Source organism: Melopsittacus undulatus, chromosome 3 (assembly GCF_012275295.1).
Source record: "Melopsittacus undulatus isolate bMelUnd1 chromosome 3, bMelUnd1.mat.Z, whole genome shotgun sequence".
Classification (NCBI taxonomy): Eukaryota; Metazoa; Chordata; class Aves; order Psittaciformes; family Psittaculidae; genus Melopsittacus; species Melopsittacus undulatus.
The window spans coordinates 4,278,471-4,299,766 of NC_047529.1; the positions used below are offsets into that span (position 1 = coordinate 4,278,471).

Consider the following 21,296-nt stretch of genomic DNA (forward strand, 5'->3'; position numbering starts at 1 on the left):
ATAACTATCAGTAGTCAGACAATATTATCCTGAACTACCCCAAAATGTGCATATAAATTTCAGCCCATATGGAGTATTTTGCTACCACTTTTATTTCTGTAATAGAGGAGTCAGAAGAAATACCTACCCGTCATGGTGATGGTGGTGGTGATGGTGGTGGTGGTGATGCTGTGGCCCAATGAACTGTCGACAGTTAAATAATTCATTTCCAATAGTTTCCCCAAGGAAGTCCCCTGTGTGAGTTATACAAGAATCTTGAGACCCTTGTGAAATGTGAGCAGTGCTCATTTCCCCTGTCATGTCATGCTCTGCATCCTCAGCATGAGAACAAGCATCTAGCATTCTAATTCGATTATCCACTGGTGTCACAGAGTCAGTGTTAAAAACGTGGTCCTTTCCTGCCCCATTATTTGCACCACTCCTCTCCGATGCCCCTTGTGAATCTCCCAGGCAAATGCCTGTTTGTGATTCCAGTTTTCTGCTTCGTAGATCTGTGCTCCTATTGCTTTTCTGAGGATTATGACTCCTATCTTCTTCTTCTTCATCCTCCTCCTCTTTGAGAGCTTCAATATCTGCAATGTCTTCAGACTGCACCTCACTGCCAGGGCTTCCAGCAGACTGGCTTGCGTGACTGGAGTTGGCCTCATTACTGGAGCCATCACTGTGGCCACTGCTACTACCAGGACCACTGCTGCCATCCTCACCACTGTTAGCTGTCTCATCAGAGCTTCCTTGCATGGATTCCTGAAATTGTTATTGTAAGATTGATGACAAAATAAAACAACAATGAAAACACATAATCAACAACATCATCATCCAAACACCATTCTTCATTATAAGGAAATGTGTCAAATCTTAAGTCTGCATTCATTCTTTCTCAATTTGGTTACCAATGACAAAATGCTCTGAGCAAAATTCTAATGTAATAAGTTGTTTCCATAGCTTAATAAGCAACTCAGAAACAACATTCACAGACTAAGATTTAAGCTCTTACCTCTGTATCTGAAAGTCGCTGCTGTACGTGTTTTGTTCTGTTAATAAGCTGTTCCTCCATTTCAATATCACTGCCTCCACTTTGATGGGTGTCACTGTTGTCACTACTTTGAGGGCTGGCTGCTGGTGACCCTAGTTCAAAACCACACTTTCCAGTTACTTTGTGTTATGTATTAATTGGAATGTAACAGCATTACATAAAGTCTGCAAGTCTGCCTCAAATGCTGAACTCAACAGCATTCTTCCTGCAAACAGTCAAACAAGGGAGATAACCCCAATAGTCTGTGTACCTATACACTATCTCCCTTTAGAACACTGAGCAATTTACGACAAGATTTGTATTCTGATGTCTCTTCTTGCCAGTACACAGCACAGATATATGTATATCCTACATTCTACATTAAATGTAAGTTTCATTTGACCTCCCATAAAAGTGTAACTTCAAACTTCTACCAGTTCTTCCTCTAAGATTCCACAGCTGTAGAAAACCACTGTAGTATCAAATGCATCAGATTGTGGTGTGCTTCTAGAACTATACTTACAAGGTGAGGGGGCTGCTCTTCTGAGCTCCTCTTCTTCTGAAGGAAAAAAGCAGGATGGAAAAATAAGTGACTAAAAATCTTTTTTGTCAGCATATAGTTGTCCACGATTCATAAAAATCAGCAGTAGGAAAAGAAAGGGAAACTACAGTAAAATGGCTCAGCAGCATCTTTAGCACTGACTGTGGGGAAATACACAGCCAAGGAAAAACAAAAGCCAAAAAACCCCAGAAATAGCATGGAATATAAAAAACTAGGTAAAAATTAGAGAAACCTTTGTAAGATTTTATGGAGCTATGCAAGTTACACATGTTCAGCAGAAGAAGAAAAGTTAAATGTGAGTTATGGACCATCCTCTGAATTCAAAAAGAAAAAAAGTAATACAAAAATACATGCTACTTTAGATATACAAACAGAATTGATTGGAAATAGAAAGCTTTCCAAATGGGCTCCCAAAGCTTTAATGCTTTTGTCTTTATCCTCAACTTCTGCTTGAAAAATGTCAGCATGACATGCTTAAAAATACTTCAAGTAAAAAGTTCTAAACATCCTTTTGGTCCAAAGGCAACCAGGAGACTAGGAAAATTAAACATTTAACTACTGGATCTATTGGAAAACCACGTACCTTTTTTGTTTCCCATGGGTAGATTGGTACTCAGTAAAGATGCAAAAGAGCTTTGTTTTGACAGCTGAGCCTTAGCTGCTAGTGCATTATTCCACAGTGCTTTTATAAGCATTGAGGCCAAATACAAGGTCTAGAAACAGAAACAGGTAACAGTGCCATTAAGAAGCAGTAGGTTCCGTTTGCAAAAATCTACTTATTTTTCTATATGGCAATACTACAGTTCACCAACATAAAACTCATCAGAATAAATGAATGCACAAAATCAAGTGTGAAACACTTTCTGACTTGAGACATAGTTAAAATCTTCTATCAGTGCTTATGCAGTCTTCAAAAATCTCTCAGAAACATTATCATCCAGAAGCCAGAAAAGGCCTACTTGAAGAAACATGATTTTACTCATACAGTTTCCCCCTTATGCATTAGTGAGTATTACTTTTGCATGCACTCCCTTAGAAGCACAAAGACAAATCCATGCTTGTCTAATATACTAACAGTGATTGTTCCAGTGATTTTGTTTGTCTTGTCTTTACCTGTTCCGTGTGAGCACTTGGATGAAGAGTTGAGACAAGGTTAAGAAGATGTCTAAGTGGGACAGGGTCCAAGTTTTTGATCAAGGAAGGAAACAAGTCATGTATGTAACGACTGCAATGCTTTAGCTACAAAGCACAAACAGAGAAGGTAACAGGAACAGCAAAATGAACACAAAAATAATTCAAAGATTGATAAAATTAATTATTAAACAACATATTTGCACAAATTCTCAGGACGCATTTGTCCAATAATCCCGAACTACATCAGCCTTATAATTCTGAATAAACTTAGTTTTTATGTTGTAAAACATATAAAGTTCAGTGAAACCAAATGTGACAGTGTCTTCCTTTGTTCCAGTTCTAAGAGATACAGTGAAATGAACAACTGGCTTTTAACTTCAATAGAACTTCTACAATATAGTGTATATGCTAAAGCTTGAAGGAAATAATGCTTGCAATGAGGTGGTAAATACAACTTGAAGACATTACAGGCTAATGTGAGACTGAGAGAACAGACTGTGTGAACTGTGTGAGGATTATTTGTAATTCTTTTGTTTTTCCAGTAATGGATGTCAAGAAACATGACAATGTGTTTAGCTCAGAGTACACTCTATTTACACATTAAAGTGACAGTGCTCCTAGATGTTTCCTCTTAGGTTAAATGCTGTTCTTCATAGTCATTCAAAGGGTTTCATGATGCCTGTAAGGATGCTGGTATTCAAAACCCAAATGACAGTTAGAGGATCTTACAGAAAAAACATCTTTAATGTTGGTTATCACGAATGTACCTCAAAAGGGTGGGTTTTGTCATTATTTATTTTGCCTTCCTAGCATATAAAATATGTGTCAGCAGTTAATGGGGTACAGGCTGCCTTTCGCAGGATTCAAAGTGGACTGAAATTATGTGGATTCTATACAAGGATCCATCTAAACACCTTGAGATACCTGCTTCAATTCAGAGAAGATAAATTTTTGCCCAGAAGTTAGTTTAAATCATGGAAAATGTATTTTTTAAGGTCTTCTATTCTTTTAGTCCAAAGGTGCATTTTAAACAACCTCAGAGGTTTAAACCTTTTAGAGGAAGTGATTAGAACATACTTCATTCTGATATCTAATATATATATTGAATATAACAGTATGTCAAAATGAACTTGTGAACTGTAAAAGAAGTAGCTCATTTGGATAACTATATTCAATTATAGGGTGAAAGAAAAAACCCAGATGTCTAATACTAGTGTGAGTTACTGTAAGTGTGAAAACATTAAGGAAGGTAAAATACTGCTTTAAAAGTATAAGTGTAATAAATAATTATTAATTACTTTGATAAAGAGAATTGTTGGAGCCTTTTAAGAGGGAATGCTGTTACAGGGAGCAGCTGCATGTTATAATGACAATGGAATACAGAGGGTTCAGCATGTGTGTACAGTAGTATTTGACTGAGACAAATCACAGAGAAATACTGAGCACATAAAAAACCCCTTCAAATGCTAACCTGTATAAAAGTGTTCTCTCTGTACCTGTTCAAAAGATCAATTTCATTTCTCTGACCTTCATCTTGAGTGTATTTTTCAGGGAAATTGACACTGAAACCTTGGGGGATTTTTTCTGGGATTTGTTTGTTTGTTGAGTGGCTTTTTTCAATAATAAAAGCAGACTGAAACCACAGAACAACAGTTTCCACAACAGGAAATCAAAATGTCTCCTGCCTTCAAAGCCCCTAAATAAAACATTTCACAACCTCAAATAAAAAGCATACCCATCCCTGAGAAGTAACAAACAAATACATCTTCCTGAAGGAAAAAAGAGTTTCCAGGTTTACCAAGCTAAAAATAAAACCTCAGTACCTTCTATACACTTTAACACCAGCACTGTAGCACAGCTGTAAACTTCACTGCCACAACTGTCACCTGATTGTACCCACCAGGAGTATCAGAAATGGCAGTTACAATACATAGGAGCAAGGCGATTTAGCACAACAGTAAAAATATTACATCTACCCTACAATCTTTATTCCCATTCTTAGTGCAAATACTATGTCCTTGCTATACAACTGCCTTTTTTTCCTCCTGTATAAAAGTAGCCTAGGTGGATTTTTGCATCTAGTAAAATCCCAGTAACTGTGGCAGTTACCTAACTTACAGTTCTGGTCAGCAAAACACTTGGACAAGAAGAAGAAAGGAACTGAACTTTAAAAATCTAAGCCAAAACCAACTTGACGTTTTCTATTTGGAGTTTTTATCACTCCTGCAATCATGACAGTTTTATAGCTACCTGTGCCGCAGCCCAAATACAGTCTATATGTTGAGTACTAAGTCTCCCTTCTGCTGCAAGAAAATTCAGGATCACTTGGCACTGTTTGATGATCTGCAAAGTGAGAACATATTGAGGAAAGGTTTACTAGAACAATTAGTTACTCCTCCAGGTTTATACTAAAAATAGCAATTTTACACAAACCTCAATGTGTAAATTTGGTCCAAAAATGTGCTCAACTACATTGTTGCTGATAAGCCAGTCTGCAAGCTCTTTTGCAATTGACCTAGAGAGGAAAAATAGTGGGAACATGTGAAATTATCTGCCTACAATATACACACTGTGCCGGATCCGGCCCAGCACAGCATGCCTTTTAAATTCATACCTGTAATTGTAGTAAGCATAGGAAAACTTGGTTGAATACAAAGCAGAGTCAATGGTAATTCATTCAGGTAAGAAGAAAATTATTCCTCTATTTTTTAATTTAGCTGGAAGACTAATGCCAAACATCAACATTTCCCACTCACCCATCTGGATCATTAGCAAACCTGTAACCAACAACTCTATCCATTAATAGAGTTCAACAGACCACTTCCAAAGTCCTCATAGGTAAGATTTTGATAAACACTGCTGTTTAACCCAAGTTTATGATGGAATTCCAGAACTATTGAGTTCACAAATGCAGCTAAAGGTGAGAGTGCTGGAAATCAGTTTTTAAAGAAACCCACTGAAATACTTTTAGATTCTCCTGCATAAAGAGCAGCTCATGTAGCTTTAAACCCCTATGTTTTACATGGTCATACTTACACACATGTAGCATAAAGATACTTCAAAACTCATTTTGTTTCATCCACAAGAAGAGGGAACTTTACCCACTGCCAATCCATAAGCAAACATTCCAACAGAACAGGACAAGGAATCCAAATTTTCCACAACAAAAGCTGATCTTCCAGAAAGGACTGCCCTGTCTGGAAACTAGTGCATAAGCTCCTTTTTATTCCTTCCTTTCAAGCAAAGGTTTGTTTATCCAGATTTTGGCACCAGAAGCAGTTAGAGGACATCACAGTATTTAAAGCACAGCCTGCAGTTTAAATGGTCCTGGAATAAAAGCACTCTGTTTCCCAAGGAGGAGAGGATGGGAGGGAGCAAGTGTCTTGGAGGACTACAGGAAGAAGTATTTTTACTGCTGCTATTGGAACTAGATGGTCTTTTAAGGTCTCTTCCAACCCAAACCATTCTGTGATTCTGTGTCACATTTATGGTCACTGTTAAAATTCCAGGATTGCCAATCTTGGATCATTTGCAATAAGAGAACAAGAATCATTAGGAAAAAAGAGATGCTTTTTAGGTTTTCCAAACTGGATTCACTTTCCTGGGGTTTGCTGCCAGTTCTTCAGTTGTCTTGAACTGCCTGATCCATATGGATGAACTCAAGGAGCAAAGAACCTCTTAACACCATTCCTATCTTGTCATCCTCTAGTCTAATTACAGGATATCAGGAATCAAATATTCTTATATTGTTCAAAAAAGATAATGTCTCCTAATATTTAAGTAATAACTGGCTTGCAAAGTACAATAATTTACCAATAGTATCACTTATGGCTTACTAGTAAATTAGTTCTTATACTGCAAAGTCAGTTTCTTAGGGTATCTGCTCAAAGAGGGATGACAAAGATAAGCCAGATCTGTTCTATGAAATCCAAGTCTACTTAGTTCCTACAGCCTCGTTTCAAAACCAAACCAACATCCAACCACCACAACACCCCAGAGATGTCCACCCCAGATCAAACTTTGGAGCATGGACATTACAGACTCCTTTAGGGCTTCCATTTCTGTCTAACAAAAACTGAAGTAAGGCCTTTCCACACTCAAGCTGCGGCTCTGCAGATATTACAGCTAAAGGAACTTCTTACTCCTTTGAATACATGCTACAAGTATGGCTCTAAAATATGCCCTTATCCACCTGCCTCCACGCTGTCAAACCCAATGCCCACAGTAGCATTGCCCATGGAGATGGTGCTCAAGAGGCTATAGCACTGTTACTGTTCATTTTGTCAGGGAGCTGGCAGACCTGGTATTACAAATTCACCTTAAATCACAGGTGCCCAACTCACACTGAAAACTGAATGCATCCTGTAAAATGAGTTCCTTGAACTTAACAGTTTGTTCAGCTCCTTCTCCACTGCTGTGCAGTGCTTCTCCTTGCTGTGGGCACAAGTGCTCCTGCTACATGACTGAAATAAAAGCAGAAAGCCTCATAGCTTGTATTTTGAATGTATAGAAGGTAGATGGATCTGGTGACATGAGTGATCATACATACATTAGATGCAGGAGGCCTGAATGGATGTACTCCTGGTTATGAAATGTGAAGAAAATCATTGCATACGGTCCTCTGTGAGAGGTAAAAGCCTTAATACCAGAACCATAAGTCAGTGGAGGTCATTTTGTTCCAGGACCATTTAATTTCTTCTTGGATCTCAGTTTTTAAACCTGTAGCTTTCAGACTGAATCCCAGCTAAACACAGCTAGATTCACTAGGTGATGTTAATATGAAAGGACATGCTCCTCAGTGCGTCTCCTTAAACCAAGTACTTCTGCTAGCATCACAATGTCCATTAGACATTGTATACAGAGTCATATGTTGCATTTTAGCTACTCTAAAGGAAAGAACAAAACCTCCCTTAGAGAGCATGTTCCTTCACATTGTATTGAACCAGTATGGCAGTTCTCTATCTCTAATCTGCAACATTTTTCTTCTGAGAAATAATGGATTATTCTTTTGCAGGACTGCCTTTTTTTAATGGATGTATTCTCAGCAGTAAAAACCTCTTTATCCTACTGGTGAGCTCAACTGTGATAAAATGACATCTCAGATTTCTGAAGGTAAACATTCATTTGATATGGATTTGTTGAGGATGACCAAAAACAAGAGGGTCCTTGTGGTGAAAGGCAGAATGCTGCCTTTGTGTTTCCCAGAGAGAACTGTTCCTCCCAGAAGGTTCTGCTGAAGGCACACCCATCACTATATATACTGCCTTTTGAAAGGACAACATTACTACCAGCACCAAGTGTTTTGCTTTCTGATATACAAAGAAATTATGACAGCAGATTCAAGGATTCACCAAGGAAAGCAGATTTCAGTACAAATGAAGGATGTCTGACTTACTTCCTGAACACTTCCATTTCAAGAAGGAAACAGAGTGAAAAACATGCATTATGATCAAAGCATAGATATGCTTTTCCCTCTAACATGAATGCAGCTGTAGAAAGAATGGCTTTACAAATTAGGTATCTACGTCATAGGGACCTTAGTAGTAATAACATTCACCTTGGTAATAACACGTATTAGCTATTTTTCATGGCTTTGGTAATTGGGATAGCAAGGGACAAGTCATTTAAAGAACCTGATACTCTCTCTGGGTCTGTGTTGTGGGTGAGGGAGGAGGAGAAGAGAATGAAAAAGCAAAAGCAGTATCTACTCTGGTTTAGTTGGCTCTAAATCTTTCTCACACTGGAAATCTCTACAACATATTGGGCTAGATGATCTCTAGACTTAATTTCTCCTTACACTTTTAATCTAAGTTCACTGACAGTTCATATCTGTCAAAAATAACTGGTATACTTCCAAGAAATGAAATTCAAGCACTTCTGACATTAGTTTCCCCAGGCACTCCACGAGTCTGCAGGGAAGAGAACGGCAGCTATGCAGCTGTGATATAACCTGATGTTTGTGCACTGTACTTACAAAAGGCGAGTACCACAGCTTGAGTTTGGTTTGTTATTGTAAATAAAACTATCCGGAAGGGAAGTACAGTTTATGCATTCTCCTCATAGGTCAGATCATGCTTCTCTGTAGGAGCACTGGGTTAAAGTCCTAGAAACACTTTAATCTGAGGCTGTGGTGCAATACTTGGTAGCCACATGATAACCCAGATTCAGGAACAAATCCCACATCAAAATAAGCCTCCCCAGAGAGAAAACCTTATTTATCCAGCCAGACAATTCCCAACACAATTCACCACACAGCTACAAAGCTGGATGAAATACAACAGCAAGTCAGTAACGTCACTGAAAAATATCATGTAAAACCTCAACAGGAAAGATGTAGCAATAGAACGAGCAGCTTGCAAGGGATGAAGACAAAATCACTGAAATAGCATCTACAACACAACAACAGATGTAGAATACTGATCTCAACTATTTAGGCTCAGAAATGTGAAGAGGATAAAGCAGACACCCTCCAAACACACATTCAAGCACACGTTTTTGTGAGCATCCATTTTATGTGATGCTTTGCAGGCTCCGAAACCACCACTCTGACATCATCCAGAGTATTTATTAAACCACTGTGTGTGCCACTAGAAAGGTTTCTGCCATTAGCCAGAAACATCAGTGAGCTGGGTGAAAAACTTCACTATTTGTTTTCAAAGAAAAGCTGAGAAGATCCTTGGAATGGGGAATAGGAGACGGGAAGAGGCATTTAAACGACGTTGCCATTAATTCAGTTGGTGAGCTTAGACAAATAATTGAGAAAGCAAGAGTTAGCATAAGCTAAGAGAACAGAAAAAGCAATACAAAACTTGCAGATTAATATCCCAATCAATAAGAGAGGGAAAATAAAGGAGAAGAAATAATCCAGACCTTTCTGTTCACAGGGATTCTGCACACCTGAAATGGCTCTGTAAGGAGATTTTTAAGGGAGGGTAATGGAGTTTTGTAAGTGAGGCAGGAGGTCATGGCAGCACCAACCTGAAACCTGAAACTCAAGTTCTTGGCTGCCTTCCACTTGAGGAGCAAAACAAATATCTCTTTACATGTGTTATTTCCACCAGCTGGTGGTGTCCTCTTTAAGGAAAAAACAAGTTTTTCCTCTTGTGGTCCAAACAGCAGAAAAACATCTTTCTGTCCCTGAAAGACATGATCGGTTTTCACTAACCAACATCAGCAAACTCGTTTGAGGAATCACTAATCAAAGACTTGAAGACTCTTCTATTCAGTCCTGTTATTTTTAGCTTCAATAGATTTCATATTCTTCACTACCTTAGATTGCAAAGAATTTGATTCTATCTTAAGAGCCAGGAACAGCTAAATTAAAAGTATCTCTCTGAGGGGTATTATGAAGTTGAGTCACTGAGACACTGCACATGTCCTGACAATACATGTCCTCAGTCACCACACACCCTAGAGAAGACAGTCAAGTAAACTAAAGCTAAAAAGACATACAAATACCTACGGAGAGAAAACAGATTTCTCTCCCTTGGCTTTCTGCTGTTTTCAAGTGCAAATTGTGAAATCCAGCGACTTCCTAGCCAAAAAAAGATGCTTTAGCTTATCTTACCCTGGAAAAAAATTTGCAACCATACAGATAAAGGCTGGAGGCTCCTCTTGCAAAATCCTTGCTGCAAAATCCTGATGATTCTCCCAAACAAAAGGGAAGAACTAGAACTGATAGCTCTTTCTTAAAAAGAGAAGATACCTCCCGCAAACCCACCTTATCAAGATACAGAAGGAGAAATCCCAAAGGTTGACAGTTCCAAATGCATCTGGAAAAGTCAAAACACATAATGGGGATGACCAGGCATAGTGCATAACATCTTCCTTTGATAAATCTGCAGAGGCTACAAAGGTACATAATAAATCTTAGACTTCCTTTCTCCTCTAAGGAAAGAAAACAGGAATGAAAAGCTTCCCTTTTGCTGCTCATTCAACCACTGCCAACTCCGTAAATGCCTTCTCATCCAAAAATTCCTCATGAACAGAGTCTTTAATGAGAGGGAAGCTCTGTACTGAACAAACTGTAGAAGTGAGATGTTTTCCCCATCCTTCTGCACCAGCCATTCCTCATGATTTGGCTGGAAGAAATCAGTGATTCCAAAAGACATCTGAAGGTGAGCAGCAATACTCAATACTGATTTGTACCCAGCTTTTCAGGTAGAACACCAGAATGACTGGAATTCACATTTAAAAAAGCCACGTGCTACAAAAGTGGAAAAGAAGGTCTTCTGTTCATGCTGCATTCCTTTCAAATGACAGCCTGTTTACAGATGCCCTTGCCAAGAAAGTAATAGCCCAAATGAGAATTTGACAATTTCCTTCAGCTTTAAAATAACTGATGCTCCTGCACAGTACATCTGCTCTTCTGCAGGGAAATTTCAGCAGCCTCCTCTTCCCCTTCTTGATAAGTTTCCTTTTTCACATTTGAGACAGAAAATCAAACAGCTTTTTAATAGGTTTAACTGGTGGAATAACTTCTTGTTAATGTTCTTTAATTAGTTACTACTCGTTACAAATTATTCCATTCACAGTATGTTTCAGAAGATGAACTAACCAAGAAACACCTCAGTTTCAGATACTCAACGAGAAGGAAGGAAGAGAAAAAATGGGTAAAACTGAGGTTTGGCAGTCCCAGTGTAAGGATACACCATAAACTGTCAGTACAACATTGAAAATACCCCAGCCAATAAAAACCACCTCATATACCCAAGGTGTTATACTCCTGTAGTATGTACTTCCACTGCTACAGAACTAGAAGCTTTGGAAAAAACCCAACACCTCTCCTAGGCCACAAAATACATAAGATAATATAAATAAGATAATAAATAATAATCTTATGTATATATTAAAGTAATACACGTATGATTACATTCATTACAGTAATGAAAATGTTTTGACATGTATATGAGCTTAATGACATGACATTCTGGTCTCATCAGATCATAGTAAGATACTTATGGCATAGTTAATAATAACACCTTATTTTTTCCTGGCACTATGTATCAAAACTTGCTTTGCAATAAATAGATAGCACAGATTCACGTTCACCTATTGATTTAGCAACAAAGGACAAGACAAAGTTGTCTTGTTGACCTAGTCCTCTAAATTTCACTTCAAGTATTCAAGTTATTGCCATGAAATCTGCAGGGTTGTGGTCCTGACTGCTGCCAGATTTCAATGAGCAGGTGTGCAAATAAATCCAGCTATAATAAAAATACCCAGATAAAAAAGCAAGCCAACTGCTGCTGCAACAGACTTCTCATTGATGAGCAAAGGACAGTGGAGTGTGTCTGTAGTGAGACAGATCCACACATGGATACAACCCCCAAGATAAACATAAAGAGTATTTCACAAGTAATATCCTAGATTTTACCTACTTTGCCTATGATTTCCAAAGAACAGTTATTTCAGCTACTGAAAGATACACTTTGGCCTAATTTGTAGGGTTCTAACAGTAAGATTACAGTTACTATAAAAATTAGTACACTTCCTCATTGGAATACAATCCCACACATGAATCTTCACAAAGATTATGGGAGTCCCTCTTAGAACTGTTAAACACACCTGAAATACACAAATAAGGACTTTGAAGAAAACCAATAGCTAGAACAGGCTCACAGACTCAGTGGAAAACTAATAACAAGGCTGAGAGCCAGTGCTGGCACGAGTTTTGTTAACTAAGTAATAAAGAAAAATAAGAATATGGCAAAAATAGTACTTGGATATGAATTAGCTGGCTCTTATTTATACATCACAATGGAGATAATGGCCTGTTACAGGTACTTATTACTTCAGCATCTGCTTTTTTCTAAAGGCTACCTTGACTTTTATGCTTTATGCCCGTACAAAAACCAGAGACATTTAGAAATATTAACAACATTACCACTTAAAACCATTTATTAAAGCCCTGCTTAGAATATTTCTAATAAATGCCTCAGATTAGCACCACTCCCCACTGTGTATAATCCACAACAACAATACAGGAGAACCGCAATCATATAGCACACTGAAAGTATTCATAGTAATGTGCCTACTTACGTTTCTGTGTCTGAAACTAATGACTCATTATTACACACATCATTGAAGGTATGAAGTTGGTTCTACAGTTAGAAAAAGGAAGAAGAAAGTTAACATTTTGTCTAGACATCTTGTGAGGTAGCTTTCTTACATTTATAAACAGTTATCAGTGACTGTAAACAATTCCTTCCAGTACTTTCAATGCTTTTAAATACGTTGCTTTGACAAAACTTTGAACAGGCATTCCAGCAGCAAGAGGCATCACTTTTCCTTTTTAATTGACCTTTCTTTCACTAAAGTAATTAAATGATGTTACAAAACTCCACCCACTCCAGAAATCAAAGCAAGGTGTGAGGCAGTCCCTTTGCACCCAGGTTTTCATGAGGAATGAAATGCACAGTCTGGAAACTGATGTCTTAGGATGAATCTCCCCATTACTATAAACGTTTACTACAACAGCAAAGATTTCTTTTGTCACATTATCAGTGTGAAAGTCCGCAAAAGTGGAGAGTGAAAATCATGTATTTTTATATGAAATGAAGCTTTCAAAGGTGTATGGACTGATAAATTCAAGATATCTCAGCAAAACAGAAAGCCTGTTAAAGGTTTCCATCTCTTTACCACCCTTTTCCTCAGCATCAACTTTCCAGATACAGAGGTGGCTTTGCGCCCAGTTCTTTACCTGTACATAATAGGTTTTTAACCATTTAAAACTAAGCAATAAAACTTACTTCTCATCTTGCTTGCAAATATACTAAAGACAAAGTGATGGGAATTTTTGACATTCCAATTCAACTTGTTGCTTATCTTTATCAAAATATTTACACTTTATTTTCTTGAAACAAGCCTGGTACATGCATTCTCCAATCTGGGTGACAGCTAATGTCCTGCAGCCTTTACACAGAGATTTATTCATGTCTGATCTCAACAGATTTCAGGGGAAAAAGTGGTTTTGAAGAAATTAGTGAGAGATGAGAGCCTGGTTATACAATTATTAATAGATAAGTTATTAATAGATACTTCAAATGAAGCCTATTTAGGAGTGGAAAAACATGTGAACAGAACTTCATGAAGAAATCATTATAAGCTGTTAAAATTGGGTCAAATGAAGAAGTGAGAGTTCACTGGCTTTTCTGAAGACTTGTGCCCCAACCAAGACTGCTTTGAAAGGGGTCTAAGAGTGCAAGAGTATTGAACTGCATCTATCCTCAGTTTTAAATCCATGGGCACACTTTGATCCAAATATCCCATCTGAAATCCTTATCCAAAGCAATTTTGCAAAAGGTGTTCTTTTTGATATTGGAATTCTGAAACAGTTTTCACAGTAATTTCAACTAAAGTTGTAGAATTCTGGCACAACCTTGCAAAACAAAATACATTTGGGATGGTGTTGCACCACATTATTGTCACTCAGCTCCTAACAATTTCCTTCACTTCATGTTTCTTTACTGTGAAATGCCAAAGCCAATAAAATACTTTTACAATGTTTTTATATATATAAAACATTAAAGGAGCTAAAGATGCCTGTACTTGATTAATGTAACACAAATGTGTTAATTATGAAGTCAACACAGATATGAAGTTTTCAGCAAAGGAAGGTGAGAATTAAAAGGCATCTTCCCAGCTAACCTTGTCTGAAGACTCAGGCATCAAAGGTAATTAAACCTTATACATAGGAAACCAATGCAGGAAGAGAAGGTAGATTTAGATTAGATATAAGGCAGAAGCTCTTCCCTGCTGAGGTGCTGGCACAGGGTGCCCAGAGAAGCTGTGGCTGCCCCATCCCTGGCAGTGCTCAAGGCCAGGTTGGACACAGGGGCTTGAAGCAGCTGCTCTAGTGTGAGGTGTCCCTGTCTGTGGCAGGGCGTTGGGACCAGATGAGCTTTAAGCTCCTTTCCAACCCAAACCAGCCTGTGATACCATGAAATGTGCACTGTTCAAGTTTTCCACTGAATTTGCTCAGAAAACACCCAACAAGGTTGCATTTTCATTAATGCATAAAACCAGATAAAAAGGGGTTGAAAAACTGAAACAGGAAGGACGGCCACATCAGTTGAGTACTCATTTCCACATACTTCAGTTTATCTGTAACTGGAAGGACAGGAAAACAGAGAATCCTATTTGTGAGGGACCAGGAGAGACAGAAGAATGTGTTTTGGAGCTGAACCACTTCAACAGATGATTGGGAGATAAAATCAAAGTGAAACAAGGTAACAACAAAAAATAAAGCTTCAGGCTGAGAAAGCTGGGGCTGTTCAGCCTGGAGAAGAGAAGCTGCATGCAGACCTCAGAGCAGCTTTCAGTGTCTGAAGGGAGCTACAGGGATGCTGGAGAGGAACTCTTCATCAGGGACTGTAGTGATAGGACAGGGAGTGATGGGTTCAAACTGAAACAGGGGAAGTTCAGGTCAGGTATAAGGAAGAAGTTCTGTACTGTGAGGGTGCAAAATTTTGCTTCTGGTAATACATGTCCTGTTATTAAAATCTCGCTTTTACAGTCAGATTTATCAATCATGACAGGTCAAAACACAGAACTACATAAAATGACACAATTTCCCAGGCCTAAATGAACTACATGCCTGAAAAAAAACCCAAATTGGTGGATTCTTATTTTCAGTCTTTTGGAGGATGCATAACAGAGCTGGACTGGTGGTGCAATGTGGAGAATTTCTATAGGAAAAGGAGAAGTGGGGTTTTGGTTTTTATCTATTTCTATTTGATGCTATATATATTTACCTCTCCAGTCTTCTGCTAATTAATGCAAAAATGCTCTCTCTTGAGAAACAGACTATACTAAACAAACAGGAGAAAGAGGTATGTACAATATAAAGAAGCAGCTAATTATAGTAGAGGCAAGACACTGCAAAGGTAAAGATGAAAACAGATTGAAAGCCTGTGTAAACAACAAATATAACGATGTCAAGGGACTTGATTTCAACATAGCTGTCACAAAACACGGTTCTAAGAGGGTTTTTTAGCATGGTAATTTGCTCAGGAAATGTGCAACAGTTCCATTCCATATGCTGCTGAACATAACCATCACTTGGAGCTCTCTCAGCGAATCTTATATTCGCAACCATGGCTATAATTTCCTAAGACTGCAGATACAAGAGGATTCTGCATTTTCACATATTACAAGAGCCCCAAAACAAGTCTGTAACTCATAAAACACAAAAGGAAACATTTTTCTCCTAAGTATGATTTAGGTTTTTAAAACATCCTTACTGTTATTTGACTCAGCCCAGCCAATCTCATTGTCAGAGTCGGAGACATAAAGTACTTGAACGCAAGATCGAGACTTTCTTTATCAAAACACAAGGCTGTATCCAATGGCTCTTTAACTGTGCTCCACATTAAATCTGCCATGTTCCGGGCTGCACTCTGTCGCAACTCCTGGTCTGACAGTTTACATAAATACCTGGAATAAATTACAAAATGGAAGGGAAAAAAGAGTATGATTCAAACAAGAACATTCCTGGAACACTTTCTCGATTAGAGCAAATAGATATTTCCAATAGCTGTAAGGGAACTAAGCCTTAATAAACCACAATCAAAAGTTGGCAACAAAAACAAAGAGGAAAACCAGAATTACACATAATATTTTAGAAAGTAAATAAATTACTTATTTTTAAATCTTCAGCTTTCTTTCATTCCACAAAATGACAGAAACCCATGCAGTTCTTCAGAAATGGAAGCTGGAACCCTAACCTTCGCATCTGTTTCATGGGAAGGTGCCTTCTCTGGGTAGCTGCATCATGTTTATTTGTTTTATTTAAAACTGAAGTGTCACAATCTGCTTAAACAGGCCAGGCTGGATGGGCCTTGGAGCAAGCTGCTCTAGTGGAAGGTGTCCCTGCCCGTGGCAGGGGCTGGAACTGGGAGAGCTTTAAGGTCCCTTCCAACCCAAACCAGTCTGTGATATTAATACACTTTAAAAGTGAATTTCTGGAAATAGTGGATCACAAACAGCATGCTCTGACAGTGAGGATACTCTCAAGTTCAATATATCCCTGTCTGTGGTCTCAGACCCAGAACAGAAAAACATTAACATTGTGCAATCACACTCTGATACAATGCATACAACAGGTTCATCATAAAAAGTCATCTAAACCTGCGCAATGAGTCGCAATACAAGTAGGCTCTTCAAACAGAAGGCAGAAAACCCAATCCATTTAAAACAATTATTAATAAAATTATTAATGATAATAACAATTTATAAACACTAACTTTCAGAAGTTAGCCCAACTTTGGTCTTACCTAAGCAACTACAAGATCAGGACATACCAAGAGCATCTATACAAAACACTGATGCAGCTGAGGATTTCTTCTTAGCGAATGCACAAGAGAAGAGTGCTTAGAAACAATCTTTCATGGGCTTATTTTGACTTAAGGACTTTGAATTAAAGATTGCCCAGTGAAAGGGACATGCACACAAGGTTGGCATCGTTTTTTCTTGCTGTACTTGAGCATTTTGAAGTTTCAACTACATCCAAACTAGCTTTAACTACACAGAAGTGTTAAAAGTCCGTTTGTTTGACAGCCTAAGCCTGGATCTATCCTTGGAGACCAGCCAAATAGATGCATGAATCTTTTAAGAAACACAAGAGATATTAAAGTACACTTAACTAGATTTATGCACCATTCCTTTGCATTTACATCATATAAACATCAGTAAATTTTTCTTAAAAAGCAAAAATACAGGCCCTGATACTTATTTAGATTGAGGCCTTTTCACAGCTCTTATGCAGAGGCCATAAAATAAACACACTTGAATGATACTTAACATTGTCAAACAGAAAAGAGACTTCAGTGCAAATAATAATAGAGACTGTAGATTTACGATAGAAATAACAGATAAGTAACAGTAGAACACAAGAAGATCACTGAAGGCCAAGGCAATGAGATCCTTCAGCATCATGAACTGTGAAATCTGACTTCTCAGGTGGAGCACAAGAAACAAGATGATGGCAAGAAAATGCCATGCTTCTGTGCTCTGATTTCTAAGCAGAAGCAGCAACAAGAAGGGAACAGTGTTTTGTGAAGGACTGCTAAAGATCTCAAAGCTGTTCAAATAAATGATACGGGTTTCCTCATCCTACATAGAGCAGATAAAGAGCGATTGTACACAACAGCCCGGTGGGAATGGACATATCTACACATACAGAAACAAGGGTGCTTTTGTGGTTTCACTAGATTTCTGCAACAGGACCTTCATCTGAAATCTTCCTCCCACTACAAAGTTTGGTGAAGCAACTATACTGACCTCGTGTATGTAACAAAAGCTTTCTTATTCAACGCAACCGTCTCAGTTTAAACCTACTTTCTTTCACAAATTCATATTACAACCACATTTTTAAGGTTCTTTCAGCCCATTTACATTTATTCCAAGCCTGAATCAGACTTGTGTCATGTCTGTTGTATTATAGTATCATTAAGAGACAGTGTTTAAGAAAACCCACTTTATAATAACTGAAACTACCATGTAGATGCATTTTCACAGCTACAGAAGTACTTCAACAGCGTAACCTGCTTTGTCAAGCACTTTTAATTCATTCATCTGCATGCTAGGGTTTTTTTAACTGAAACGGGTTATTCTACCCAGGCCCTGTATCAATGTAGAAGATTTTATACTTGTCTTTACAAGTGCAACTGCATCTACATAAGAAAATCTATTTGCATTACTACACTGGTCATAAATCACATGTGATCATATCTTTACTACCAGGATTAAAACTATAGAAACTGTCAGAGTAGGCCAAGTCTCATTTTTACTGTGGAAGGATACAGTGTCCTAAACCCATCTGTATCAGTACACTGGGTCTACTTTATGCTTTTACCAGTAGAATGCTATTATTAGCCAGTCTAAAAGCAGATGAAAGACTTATCCCATATATAAAATAATGGATGCACCTACCTAGTACTGTAAATTCATTTATCTCTATATTTTATGCTCTCATTAACCTAAGTTTCACCATTACGCCTGCACGAAAAACAATCTCCCTTCATGTTTCTTAAGTCTGCAACCTGGCAGTTGTCTTGCATGTTCTCCATGTCTTGGTTTTGAAAACCTGTGAATTATCATTCCATATTTATTGCCTTCACTCCTGTAACAGCCATCTCCCTGTCAAAAAGAAGAGAGTCCTAGACTATGTCCCTCCTCCTATCAATGTATTGTGTTAACATACTATCAACCTACGTAGTTCTGTTACTACCTCTGTGACATGGAACGATCAGAACTGTATATAGTATATAAATGTGAATGTGACTGACTCATATAATGGCTTAATAATAGCTTCCATTCTGTCCTGCATTATTTTTTTATACCTAAATTTTTATCTTTTTGATTCTGATGAGCATCAAAGTTTTTAAAGAATGAATGAACAATTTTTGCCTAAATGAGACTCTTGGAAAGAGACATACCTCTTTTTATAATATATTTAAAGGATAGCCTATATCTGTACAGAACATGTCCTGCCAGCTTGGCACACTTGGAATAATCAGTGAGTATATATTATCCACATTTAACCAACACATACATAGTATCTTCTTTAAAACTCAGTTTTAGTCTACTGAAGCTATTTAAGTTGCTGTATTTGGGGAGAGAGTTCACTTTTAAACATGCAGTTCCACATTAATGTAATGCTCACAATCACACCTTATGCTCCAAGACTTCAGCTACTCGAGTGTGAAATAATCATTTTCCCCTTAATATGACTCCTCTGGAGCACAGCTGCAGAAAGGGATATCTAGCAGAATGAGTCAGAGCTCCTCAGTGATAGGAAGAATTCACTTAAGCTCTTGGCCATTGTCTCCTAACTGTATCTACAGCATAAATGTTCGGGTTTTTGAAGGAGTTCAGTATTTCTTGCCATTGAAAACTTCAAGGCTTATTACAAGTGTTTTTCACAATATTTAGTAGCAAGGAGTGGTCTTGGGCACTCCCATAAATCCCAAATTCTTAAGAAAAGTATTTTTAAGCAGAAGAGTAATTTGAATTCTTCAAGCCGTGTTCTCTATCTCTGTATCCCACAGGAAGTATCATGGATTAACAGTCTGGAGTTTCCACTTCCTCTGCATATACCAGTGCTATGGTCGTGCCCTATGCTGAGACTACATGGCTAACATAGGAGTGAGTGCCACTGCAATTTCCTCTCCATGTGCTGGAGTAGCACTAACTGGGGCAGAGACATGAATCCTTCCTGAAAAATCTCTCAAGCTTCATTTGGAAGCAGGAGAAAGGAAAAAGGGATGGGAGAAGAAAGGGTCAGAACTATGATACTGGTCAGTGCTGATGCTACACGGCTATGGGATTTTACCACAGGAACATTAAGTAGGTGATACCATCTGTGCTGTCAAAGAAAGAAGAATTTTAGGTCTTTTCCTTCATCCTATCCAGCACTATCGATGGTTTATAGAGGCACTTACAATATCAGACATACAATTTTATCTCTTCTCATAAAACTGGGCTTCATTGCTAGTCTTCTTCTTTCTAAAGGACAGAACTACCCATGACACTTTCAATCAACAGTCCTGCCACTGCAGAAAAACTGCCCTCAAAACACTGCTGTTTATAGCTACTGCTCTCTTGAGGCATTCAGTACGTGGAACCATGCAGAGCATCGCTCATCTCAGATCCTGAGGTAGAAGTCAGATGGAACCGATGTCTCTTTACTGAGAGGCACCATCAACAACTTGCCCTCATTTATAACTGCAGGAAGTTAGGACTTATTTTCTTGAGTCACCTTGTCAATCAGTCTATTCTTTTTTTCTATGAGAATGTTGCAATTTGAAATGCAGAATTCTAAGATTTGAGGATCAATAAAAGCTTGAGAAGGGTCAAACCCACTTTGTTTCTTTATTAAAAGGGGCAATTTTTAATTCAGGTCCTTTATTCCTTTCCTAAACTGCTTAAAAACATAGGCCCTTCAGAGGCAAGATCTGAATGCTAATGCTCCATTCCCCCAGCAGAAAATATCATGTATTGGTCTTTTCTTATTGCTACTTTTCTTAGCAGCTGCAATAATGGCAGGATTGTGTCCATAATCTTTGCAAATTCCAGCAGTGGGCTCCTCTACCCAAATACACACTCTGCTCTTCATTTTATCCGCTCCTAGTAAAAATAACCACAGAACAGGAACATAAAGGATGACCTCATCTGACAAAAGATGCTGCTAAGATGTCAGTCAGGTGCTCTCTTTCTCTGCTTATGCTGATCAGTTCTCGCAAGGCATCTACACGAGCAGCAATTTGGACTAACAGTGCACCGAGAGCTCATTCTAGAATTAAACCTTCCCCAAGCAGCAGAAGCAATGGCAGGATTTGTCTCAAAGGTGCTGTGCTGTGTGCCCAGGATCATGTTTGCCTTTTTCTTTTTACTAAAGTAAAAAGCAGATGGAGACCTAGAGACCCAAGCTGCTAAGACAAGATCTGTAAGCTTGACAACCACATGGGGTGAGCTGCATACATCAAGGAAGTCATCTTTCACCAAAGGCATCTGTGTTATCTTCTGTCCCATATATAGGTACAGCACTAGAGATGATTTTTGTTATATGGCCTGCAAGCTTCATGT

The 21,296-nt window shown here is 38.2% G+C and overlaps 1 protein-coding gene across 1 annotated transcript in view; it reads right to left on the reverse strand.

Moving 5' to 3' along the window:
• The window catches only part of USP34 (ubiquitin specific peptidase 34), a 134,632-nt gene that overhangs the window by 77,358 nt on the left and 35,978 nt on the right, over positions 1-21,296 (reverse strand). The window contains exons 7-15 of the mRNA XM_034060303.1: positions 15,953-16,145; positions 12,750-12,811; positions 5,142-5,223; positions 4,959-5,051; positions 2,688-2,813; positions 2,158-2,287; positions 1,536-1,568; positions 995-1,125; positions 128-744 (exon numbers count right to left, since the gene is read on the reverse strand). Of these exons, the coding sequence (XP_033916194.1) occupies positions 128-744; positions 995-1,125; positions 1,536-1,568; positions 2,158-2,287; positions 2,688-2,813; positions 4,959-5,051; positions 5,142-5,223; positions 12,750-12,811; positions 15,953-16,145 (1,467 nt within the window). The remainder of the gene's footprint in view (positions 1-127; positions 745-994; positions 1,126-1,535; positions 1,569-2,157; positions 2,288-2,687; positions 2,814-4,958; positions 5,052-5,141; positions 5,224-12,749; positions 12,812-15,952; positions 16,146-21,296) is intronic.